The 11,530-nt window shown below is 46.9% G+C and overlaps 4 protein-coding genes across 4 annotated transcripts in view; 2 read left to right on the forward strand and 2 right to left on the reverse strand.

The window, feature by feature from the left end:
* The window catches only part of MAA_10355 (Fungal transcriptional regulatory protein), a gene marked incomplete at both ends in the record, with an annotated part of 1,057 nt that extends 839 nt beyond the window's left edge, over positions 1-218 (reverse strand). The window contains one exon of the mRNA XM_007828353.2: positions 141-218. Within this exon, the coding sequence (XP_007826544.2) occupies positions 141-218 (78 nt within the window). The remainder of the gene's footprint in view (positions 1-140) is intronic.
* Positions 219-309: 91 nt separating this feature from the next.
* MAA_11798 (uncharacterized protein) lies at positions 310-1,185 on the reverse strand (the record flags this gene model as incomplete). Its single annotated transcript, XM_011412986.1, has 1 exon — positions 310-1,185. One exon carries the CDS (start codon positions 1,183-1,185, stop codon positions 310-312), a length of 876 nt encoding a protein of 291 aa, XP_011411288.1.
* Positions 1,186-5,422: 4,237 nt separating this feature from the next.
* MAA_11799 (Nuf2 family protein) lies at positions 5,423-5,962 on the forward strand (the record flags this gene model as incomplete). Its single annotated transcript, XM_011412987.1, has 1 exon — positions 5,423-5,962. The coding sequence occupies one exon, from the start codon at positions 5,423-5,425 to the stop codon at positions 5,960-5,962; it is 540 nt and encodes a 179-aa protein (XP_011411289.1).
* Positions 5,963-10,020: 4,058 nt separating this feature from the next.
* Positions 10,021-10,433, forward strand: MAA_10356 (uncharacterized protein; the record flags this gene model as incomplete). The annotated part of the gene is made up of 2 exons (XM_007828354.1): positions 10,021-10,308; positions 10,380-10,433. 2 exons carry the CDS (start codon positions 10,021-10,023, stop codon positions 10,431-10,433), a joined length of 342 nt encoding a protein of 113 aa, XP_007826545.1.
* Between the last annotated feature and the right edge of the window lie 1,097 nt (positions 10,434-11,530).

Below are 11,530 nucleotides of genomic sequence, written 5' to 3' on the forward strand. Positions count from 1 at the left end.
CATGCCCGTGTAGCAATTCCCTAAATTGTAGGCTGCCTAGCTGTGGGCCGTCCACACCCGTAGTAAGAGCTGCCATTCGTTACTAACCCGATTCTCAACATCATGGCATTGTGCTGACACTCACGTAATATGTAACTAACCCTTCTGTCGCTCATTTCCATAGCAGAAGGCAGCTTATCGAGAATTGATGTATGTGTGTGGGGTCCGGGATTTCGCATATTGAAGATTTGCCCTGTTGTTATAAGTAATATACTACGTCACACGGTCAGATAGACGTTTCACAAACAACTGATAGCACTTCCCATTTACCTACCGAGACAAAGATACGGCGCCGCAGTACGTAGTGTCCCGTACCGTAGTGTACTGCTCCTTGTCCTTGTCCATGAGAGGTTCATGAACGCAGACCTCTGCTATTGTAGCAACAAAAGTATCAGAGCACTCCTGAGCTTTAATCTCTTGTCCACAACGCAGATGATAGAGTGACAGTATTCCAATGGCCTGCGTATCTGGAAGCGTCTTGGGAGAACTCTGCTGCAATTTTTCTGTAGCCTTGTCGAAGAAAATTCTACTCCCAATCCAACCAGAAGGAAGGATTTTGTGGTCATCTTTATCTTCGTTGACTATTCGAGATGCCAGCGCGAGGAGGGCGCATACTAACGCTGAAGAACAAAACCGCGTCGAGTCGCTATAGAAGCTGTGCAGAAAATGATCGTAACAAAAAAGACTAAATGGCAGATAATCCCAAATAAAAATAACGTCGATCAAGTGACGTATGTGAGCCTTTGTCCACCCGATTTGGGTCCACATGTCATCTTTCGAGTGTGACATATACGCGTCAAGTGGCCGTGGAGGAAGAGTAAGGGTGGTAGAGTGATCTATATCGTCTGGCAATCGGTTTTGACATAAACCAGGCAGATAAAGCTTCCACGACAGTAGTTGCCGGAAACATGGGGAACTAAAAGACCCCTTCTTCTTCATGTCGGGTTGCAATAAGAGATTACCTTCTTCAATCCGACGAACTAAGGTCTCTACATCTCTACCGCCCCTGATCTGTTCAAAGAGGGTCTCAGCGTCCGCTTTCGGTGCAACCTTGAGGGTCCCATATATCTCTTTATATGCTGTATTTGATGCTTGTAACTCATCATATTTTCTCTTGAGGGCCTGGGTATGTGTCTCGTCCGACATATCGGTGTTATATAGACAGCAAGCGCCTTGGGAAGCGCAACTCGCACACTTTGGGCGCTCTCCACTACACTATGAATCAGGTTTCTTAGCAAGCGGACAGCATGTTGACTAGGGCCATGGTCATACTTTGGTCTTTTGCTTCTGACAAGCTAAGCAGGCAGATTTGACCATGCGTTTCCGCGAACTAGGTAGAGGCGTTGCATTTTTGGAGCCAACTTGACGGTCCTGAGACTGTGCTGGAAGCAGCAGCCGTGGTTCCTGGCCATTATACCCGACACGTCTCCTCTTCCAGCCCATATTGATTGAAGTTGTTTAGAGCTCAAATTCGTTCTCACGGTGAAAGAGTTTGGTTGGGCCGTAACACCTGGCTCCAACAGAGCAGAAGAGTTTCTGTTGTGCGGGGTACGTCGCGATACCCAATCCAAATCGAGCTTAACCCGATAGTGACGGATGTGTGGATAGTCGACACTTCTGCTGGGTCGTCTCGTACTGTGGCGCAACGGAATCCTGTCGCGGGGCTTTTCTCGCCGCTACTATGCCTTTGACTGCGAAAATGTTACATTTTAGCGCGACAGGGGTATCAACCAATCAAATCGCCGGATTCTCAATTTTCTACTTCGTTGTACAACTTGTGCCACTGACTCCAACAATCCCCATCCTTACAGAGCGTGACGTTGCACTGTTCACAGACAAAGAAGACATTCGACTTTCGTTGACCTTGCCCATGGACGTACTCTACGGTTAATATGGCCCTCTTCTTATTAGAAGAACAGAAGGCGCACCATCCTCGCTTAGGTCTGCGTATTTTTGAGTGTCGTGCAACCAAGGAAGGAAGGCTTGTAAGACTTACAGGTTGCGACCGCCTCAAAACAGAGATTCTACTAAACTTCAGAAAGAATCCTCTATATAGCATGGCCTTTCCAAGTTTCGACGTGGTGGCTGCGGCCAGTCCGACTGAATGGCCAGCGAACATTAGCAGCCCGCCCCGCCCCCTCGGTGGCTGTGGAATTCGGGGACTCTGAATCAGTTAGATTGGAAGAACTCTGTGCACCATCATACGAACCAGATGTGTAATAGAAGAAGCCTTCACCCAGCATATAGTTGTTTCTGCTATACTTCTCGGCATTGCAGCGCCCAAGTCTGGCTTTGGTCAAGATATATTCTCGGACGCACTCCTTGCTATCACACAGACGGGGTGATCACTGAAGAGGTACTTTCGCCTTCAATCCCAGTTGTTAATGGACACCTTGATGGGGGTTGGGTCTCGAGAACCTCAGCTGGGAAGAAAGTCAGGCAGGCATCGGTTGCTTGTTTGATTCAAGCCAACCTGTTGCATCATGTGTCAATTAGTGTTTTTTGCTGTCTTTCATATATATACAAATTAACATCCGACTCGATTTGTTGAAGAACAGCCTGGGGAATATAAAGACACCAGCAAACCCTCTGAAGGAAAATTCCTTCGTTGCTATTGATCTCCGTCAAACCAAGGCCCGAAATTCTAGCCCATTGCCTCGATGAATAACATTTATCCTGTGTGTATTTCCACGCAAGCATGACAGCCGAAAGAAACATGCGACGCTGGCATGCTAACGGCAAATGTCGCCTATGCTTGGGTAATTTACACGTCCAAAAGCTTTCACTAGGAACTGCAGACTGTAGCAATTTCAGATAGTGGAAAGCTGTCAAAAGAGTACTATACGTTATACGTGATCTTTGAAGTATTTCTGTTATATATGTTTCAAGTGACACCATCGATGCAGACCTGTAAGAGTCAACATATGGATTTGCAGGCCAAAGAGTAGTCAGCAACTCTTCGGCGAAAGCTAAAGTATTGTATTAGCAACAACATGGCAAGCTGGCAAGCAGGTGATACGTACCGACGATGCCGCGTTGAAAACTCTCCGACTTTTCTGACGGCTTTTGAGGTTTGTCCATTGCGCAGAGTTTTGTTGATGTCTGTGTCATCTAAAAGAAATAAAATACATTGCGACAATAGATTGCCTAGGGGGAGGGGGTACGTAGCCACTATTTATGGAAAGAAAAGAAATAAATCATGTGACAGAGTGTGTCAATCAGCGCTCCACTACGCAAAAGAAAACAAGCTCGGACGGGCGGTGGTTGTGGGTGCGATTATTCAACGCGGGTTCCTAATGTCTTCAAACTGGATGGGAATATCTAGTTATGGGAAATTTTTATTTTTGGCTACCTACCCACCCATCACCGAAGTGCATTGCCGCAAATTTGGAAGTACAAGGACGTCGGGTGTTATAAAAGCCTAATTTCAGGGCTTGGTTAATAAGAAAGGGCGGCAAGGGAAACTCAACTGGGGCGAGCGGTGGGCATGTCCTTCTACCTGGTTTTCCGTACAGAAAACCCAACGCCCAATGATTTGTGGGCTGTTGAGCTTCAAGCGCTTTGAGCGGGTGTAAGTGAGCGATAGCCCGCGGACGACGCAATATCTACTTTCCACACGATCGCAAGCGTGGCTTCCGGGACTTTGTTTGACGGAGTTTGCATTGCATGGCATGGGTCTATGTATCAGCAGAAAATGGATGCTACCCTGAACGCAGGCGAACAGGATCGTATGATAGCCCCCGGGTAGTAGTACTGTGGCGGAAAGTGCCGTCTAGTATTGCATACATAAATAATTACAAGAGCCGTTATTACCGTAAAATATAGCCCTCCGGGGCCATATGATGCGCCCGATTTGAGTGCAAAATCACGAACACAGTTGGTCCACTACCTTTTCAGGGCTTTAGGCCTGCTTCTTGCATTTTGGTATCGTTTTCACCCGTGCGTGCTTGACGAATATGGTTGGAATTACATTTCTCCTGGCCCCAAGGTCGCTCCGTATTTTGCCATGAAAAGCTGCAACACTTTACTCCTGACTTCAATAGGTGACAATCCGCTAAATCTCTCATAATATTTGATGGCTCTGTGTTCTATTGATTCGGAGGAGGGTGAATCAACGCCAATTCGGCGACAAAAACGACCCGCTCCATCAAAGACTCCAAACACACTTCGATGCTCTCCACTAATGTCCTTCAGAGTCCAGCCCATTCGGACACACTTGTTTCTAATCTCGAGAGGGACTGTCCATTTCGGTTTCGCCTTGCCTATTCTGATTTCCGGTTTATGTCGCTTGCCACGGCTGCTTCTGTGCCTTCGCAAACAAGACGCTTGTTTGGCTCGAGACTGGTATTGTTGTGGCACGCGACGGATGGTACTGTTGGAATCGATTGAACTTGTATCGGTCACAGATGTAGGAGGCCCTTCCGAACGGCTTATTGTATAAAGGTAGACGACATCCTCGTTCGCACACATATTCTGATCTGGCTGAAAATGGTTTGCCTCACGTAAAAACAAAGAGAATGAGGAGCAACCTGTGCGGGGTCAAGGGTTTTGAAGTAGTTGCACTGGTACGGCACTCAGCAGAGTGGGGAAGGGGCTGGATCGCCTCACAACCCACCTTCTAACGTTGCGACTATGATGGTGGTAAACTTTGCGCGTGGATGAGTGTACCTACCGCTAGCCCATTGCACAGCCCAAGGTACAGTGGGAGGAAATGAATGTCGATCCACCCCACCACATCGCGATCGCGATTTACGCGACTCAACAACATTGACCCTTCAATTTTGATTGCAAATGACTTCATCAAAATTGCCGCGACGAAGCTCTCGTGTTGAGCATAGTCCTCATAAGCGTATAATAGAAGGGTTTACAGAAAGTACACCTTAGGCTTATCCAAGCGTTTGATCGCGCTTGAGGAGGGAATTCCTGAAGGGTCGGCATCTGGCATCGTCAAGCGCTACCGCGAGCAACAAAGTGCCCGCAACCAACCTCGACCTGGGCAACCCTCACAACTCACTGATAGGCTCAAAGGGGTTATTTTCCGTATTATTGAGCAAGACCCTTTTATCTCGCTAACGAAGCTAGCTGAAGTGGCAGGAATTACAGTCACAACGAAGACTCTTGCAACCTGGCTTCGGAAAGGTATAAGCACAATCGAGCTCTTCAGCGGCCGCTTTTGACACCTAAAGTACCTGAACAACGCCTTGTATTTGCCCGCTTACATGTACGAAGGCCTCCTAGTTATTGAAAGCGTTGGATCTTCAGCGACGAGACCACAATTGCGCGTGGCGAAGGGGAGCGTGCAAACTGGGGTTTTCATCGAATCGTACGTCATCTTCACTGTCACAAAACTACAGTTTACTGATAGATATAGGGTCAACGACTAATGAAAGAGAATGTACAGCCAAGGGCTAAGCCAACGAGGCGCTTGCAGATGCCCTGGGCCGCGTTTTGCTTTAATCGCCGGACTTCGTCGTACCCGTTGCTTGGAGACCGTAAATCCCCTCGTGGAGGCGTCGCCAGCCGCCGTATCCTTGAGTGTCTTCAAGAGCAACTTCCAACAATCGTTGAACCCGATTTAATATTCGCTCAAGACAATGCTTCCACGCATTCAGCTCGTCTAGTGCAAGATTGGCTGCGTTCTTGGGCGATTGGTAACGGTCTTGAGATTGTGGATTGGTCACCATATTCGCCTGACTTAAATCCAATTGAAAATCCATGGAAGTCGTTGAAAGAGGGTATTTGTAAGCTATATTCGGAACTATCAGTGGCTCCGAAGAATAATTCCACCTTACAGAGGCTTTGTGAGGCTGCGATAGAGGTCTGGGAAGAGTTATCTGATGAGCTGCTCGAGAACCTAATAGAATCGATGCCTCGCAGACTTGACGCTGTCATAGCCGCAAGTGGCTGGTATACAAAGTATTGATGAATGTCCCCTGTCGCCGAGACCTGGTGAATCAAGCGCATTTAATTTTCCATTAAAGGAGCCCAATTTGGTAGAGAAATTCAATAAAATCATTGCACGGGTAGTACAAAGCATTTCGCGATATGGTGGGGTAGATCGACATTAATTTCCACTAACTGTAGCATACACAGCGCTGCGCCTCAATTAGAACATCCATAAATACATTAGCGTCGCAAGTACACGGCACCGCAGATACCTTGCGTACACAGAGCCACAACGCTGCTTCTCAATTAGAACGCAAATACAGAGCATCACGGCGCAGCAGCTTAATTAGAACCAACTCAAAAGCACAGCGTGGACAGCGCTGCGGCTAAACTAGAACCGTAGTGTCATTGTGATGATGCTCAGTTTGCGGTGGGTTGCAAAATGTCATACTCCAAGAATCGCCTACCTTATCCGTCACACCATTGTCTTTCAAAGACCCCACAAATAATTGCACCCGCCTCAGGCATTCGCCCATGCCCATTTCACACTGAATCCTTTTCACGATACGAACGTCGTTTGACTAGGTCGGCGTAGCCGCCATGCGGGAACTTTGGCCCGCAGGTGTATGGCAACGTTTCAACCATAGTGACGACAATATTACATCCATGGCTTTTAAGATATATTGCCCAATGATGCGAACATCTGGCAGAATGGATGATCATAGTAGCAAGGACCGCTGCAGAGGATGTGAGGAAGACTAGCATTACTGTCGCATGTCAGGCCTACCCTGACCGTACCTCATGTGGGACACTGCAGCAGCTGCCTGGCAGGCAGCTGCTACTGCCTAACTATCAAAGATTCCTGTTGTGTATAAAGAGCTGCACGGTTCCCGTGCAACTCTTATGGAGTTCTGGCTCCTCAGATAATTCTCATTCAATACAATTGGCGCCTTCGGCGCCATTATACTCGATCTTTTGTGACCCTCAATTGTCTGACAATTACCTCATGGTCATCGGAGATATCTCCATAAGGGAAGAAGCACAACATACCGACTCAAATATGAATTCATACACTTCAATTAATTGTACACACCTAGGTCACCCCTTCTATCCCTTCAAGCATTTACGATATGACAAAAAACTTGCACACAACAACCTCCCGACTTCCACGATTACTGCCTTACGAAGGCCCACGTTCGAGCGCCGACGCATCTCCGGGATCGGAATCGTCAAACTGCAAGCGAAAAACTATCCCGGTTGCTTGTGAGACTTGTCGAAGTTCCAAAACAAAGGTGATTAATCACTGCACGTAATCAACTCAAAATTGATAGAAAAGCCCATTCACTAAAATACCATAAAGTGTTCAGGCGAGAGCTCATGTGAAAGGCCTCTAGCGAGTTGATTCAACTAGCTAGTCCCTAAGCTGTTTACTATCAAGATGAAGAAGAGAAGGAAGTCTATATACGCCGTACTATAATAACAGCACCCTATATATTCCCAATACGCCTCCACAGAAGGTTCTAGAATCAACTCGCTGGGGAGTTGGCGATAGGCGGCACAGCCGCCGTTCAAGCGGCTTGACCCGTTACAGCTCAGGTTGTAAGAGTTGTTTTCGCCGCGGAACAGTATGCCGTTACAGGGACGTGAGGGAAGGAGAGTCGTACAATGAAGCGTTAAAGCGCTCAAACTTCAATCTGCTTCAGAAACTTAAGGTTTATGAGGAAACTTTTTACCATTTGCGAACTTCTCCGCAAGAAGTGTCTGAGAAGCTTTACCGGCAGATAAGAGCTGGGAATGATATTTCTTTAGGTCAGGATGAGATGGATGACACAGATTTGCTGCTTCAGCTACTAAATAACCGTCATTAAGCATTCAATATAATCTCTTCTTCCCTATTGCTTGAGCTCATATCGGGTATGTTATACAGTTCCCACCAGCTTGTGAGAACAGGTGCATAGGCCATCGGGATCATGAGCCTAAAGCACCACACTGGTTCGGTTTGCAAGATTTCAGGAGACTTGGGCAGTTCGGCCCATGAAAGGCTAGGATGTTGGAGCTCTGGGTGCCTAAGTACCTTGCTGCGTAGAATCAATTGACCGAGCAGTTATTTAAGCAATGCTGCCTAGGGACAGGTCGGCGACGACAAATGCTGCATCCTATCAAGGTCGTCATTTCCAAACCGACTCGGCATATCCGCTAGATCTTCTCCATCCTCACCCTTCTTATCCTCTTTCCCGGCCTTGTGTCCAATTAACATCATTTGCGCACGGAGGTAATCCAAAAACTCAGGCTGCGTTCCCACCTGGCGCATGACTTTAAATTTCCTAAGTGCCCTATCAAACATATCAGACGTCGCACTTCCAACTGCTCACGAGAATCCACAAAGCGTACTTAGGGACCAGGGTAATCCGGCCCCTTTGGTAACTGCGCGAACGTCGGCCCCTTATACCCTGGATTCTTACTACTCAGAATAAATTACCCTTCTCATTTAATTGCAACGAAGTGCCCCGTTTTCGGATAGGAGACCTCGGACATTTTAAGCTAGAATCATAGTCAAACTTTCATTAGAGAAGCTCGGGATTCGATCGCCTAAATCGTATATAAAGGCCAAGAGTTATCGGCGTATAACTAATGTTTAAATACACATGAATTCACTCGCCTACACAATCACAGAAAAGAGAAAGGAAGGAACATTTAAGACATAACTCCGCCCTTTGTCGGCTACCTCACCCACATCCCTAAACGGCGTCACCTACATCCTCCTGTTCCCACCTACTAACCTATGCAATATGCCGGGCTGCGGATCCGACGAATTGCGATGTGGACTGGAATCTAGGCAACTCGAGGTCCTTGCTCTGAGATAGACCAATAGTGACTTGCATATATTTTCAACCATCAGATTCCAATGCAAAACCGTCAGGCAGATGCGTGAAAGCTGTCAGTGGTAGTGAGTTCGGTAAGGAAGCGGTAACAGGACTCAATGTCACAACCGACTTAGTTAGCGGCGAAGGACGTACTAAAGTACTAAGCGATCCTTTTGTGCCCCATGTTCCTTTGATAAATGCCTATTTCCAGGTATTTTGCATATGCCTGCTCGATTCAGCCACCAGAGCCACTTCCCGATAAGTCTTGCTGGACACTGGTCTCCTCGTGCCTAACCGTATCAGTTGGACATATAACCTCGATCGGGTCACTGCGGCGGAGCATTTCTATGATCTGGATCAGATGGAAGAGTGCGCAATAGCTTAATGGACACCGTCTCCCACAAAGTGTGTTCGCAAAGTTGCTTAATCTCCCAGCGTAGGCTGTCCTTCAACCCCGTCTTCCCTCCATATATTGGCACTCCTACGGCATCTACCGGAGGGCCGGTTGATGTCGCACTAGATGGCATTAGCATAGATGTTTATCGACGGAGCCTTGGCTCACAAAACTTGGCTCTTATCCTCCAACAAATGCTGCAAGCATATTTTGTCGAAGGTCCTCTGAAGGACCTGCAATACGTGGCATTGGAACAGTAAGTCTCCGGCGCTAAATGGATAACAGTCGTTTAATGGACAGAGGAGTTGGTATAAAGAGCTAACTATCGAGGCACCTGAGGTTGGTGTCATATCCATGACGTCACGATTTACGAAATCTGGAGGTTGTCAGCTACCCCAGAGCGAAGTTCCCGTAAATTTTCGGCGGCCATAGGCGAAGAAACGCAAGAGCCACAATCTTCGCTGGTTGCAAGTTAGTTGATATTAATCGAGTTTGACAAGCTGCCCTTCTGGATTCGACGTGAAAATTGCTTACCGACCTTGCGATCGTTTAACAGACAATGCTACACGTCCATGAGTCCTTGATGTTCCAAAGCCGTTAAGCACCCTTGACATTGGTCATTGTGTCCATGTAAAAAACAGTCAGGCACTTGTGGAAGAGATTGGTAGAAAATACACCTTACAGCAGTCATACGAATTGGGATGCATTACATCATCTCGTCGTAAGGGCACAGGATGACCAGCAAGCAAATGCAAGTCCACAGTATACCTGATTCATTCTATAACGCAATACTCCTGTTAGAGAGAATAAGGAAGCATTTGATGATAATCCGCTGTCATGGCTGCAATGGGCTCTTATGGCAAGCCGGACGAAGAAGGTCCTGAAAGCTCTTTTTCTACGAAGAACCAGGCCCTTGATCAAGCTTTGAACGAGCAAAAGGAGTTTGATCACAAGTTACGTCAACGGCTTCGAGAACAAAAGCGCCAAATCGTTGAGAGTTCCATGGTAGGAACCGGCCTCGATGACATTACTCAAGTCAGAGTATCACAGGAGAAAGCAGGCACCAAGCACGATGCCAGACGATCAATCGAGGCACAGGAATCGCGGAGGGTTACTTCTGAGGCAGTGAGTTGAGTCTGAGCTTTCTTAGTCTGACATGATTCCCTGTACAGACACTACAAACTACACCAATGCAGAATGAGTGTCAGGATTACCACCGTACACCCCCGAAGCAGATTACTGACTCATAAGTAAGGTATATGTCATGGATAGAGGGAAACCAAATTTTGCTGTGAAATCCACTTGTCCGTACTAGTGTCTTTGGCATGATGCACATTCGGTGTTCTGCTTCAGATAACATACATTTGATTCATGATGCAGAATCCCCGTCTCTCAAGTCTATCTGAGTAGTGGTAATGATGTCGGATAATGCCTCTGTAGACTGAAGTCGCAGAGCTTGGAGTAATTGCTGGATGTCATAGCGTCGGCTATCATGACTAAACTTAGCCGAAAGTTAAATTCGGACGAAAGGAAGTTTTTGGTATTAAAAAGAGAGCTGCAGACGGAGTCTGCAGCACTCGCAACAAAAAAAAACAATAATGAACAATAATGATTTTGTGAACAAGCTTAGTTAACATGAGTCTCATAACGTGACAAATGAAGTCAAGCCATGGAAGAGGCCACTCAATATTTGTAGAGCTCAGTTATAAAGTTACATATAATTTTCTTGGGCTTCTGCCCGAAACTGCGAAGCTATCCTTAAGCCACTCTAGCTTGACTTCACGACACCTCCGCATGAGTCGTCCGCCTCGATGCTTGTTAAGGTTAACTTAATTTCTTTTGCAGGTTACTTCCTCTATAGCTTCAATGCCGCATATCAGGCTTACCCCAATCGTACCTCACGAAAAACTAGACATTTGTAGCAGCTGCCAGGCAGGCAGCTGCTACTGGCTAAAACTATCAAAGGTTTCTTTTGTGTATAGGGAGCTGCGCGGGAACCGTACAACTCTTAACGGAGTTCTTACTCCTTAGATAATTCTCATTCAATACAAATGGCGCCGAAGGCGACATTATGCTCGATCTTTGTACCCGCATTCACTTGGCATTCAGTGATACAATTGTTTCCAATGACATGCTTGAGGGCCTGCCGCGCAAAATTTTTGCTGCCCTGACAAATCCAAACCGTCTCAGAAAGTCTTCTAGACCCAAAATAATGGCCAACCCCCTATCACTTCCTGATTACTGGCAAACCCTGTCACTAAATGACTTCCGACCGTCCCTGTGGTATCAACATTATTTGAGTAAGAAAGCCTGCGTAGAATGGCATACTGTCACGTTATGAGACTCA

This window comes from Metarhizium robertsii, assembly GCF_000187425.2.
Source record: "Metarhizium robertsii ARSEF 23 chromosome Unknown MAA_Scf_32, whole genome shotgun sequence".
NCBI classification, from domain to species: Eukaryota; Fungi; Ascomycota; class Sordariomycetes; order Hypocreales; family Clavicipitaceae; genus Metarhizium; species Metarhizium robertsii.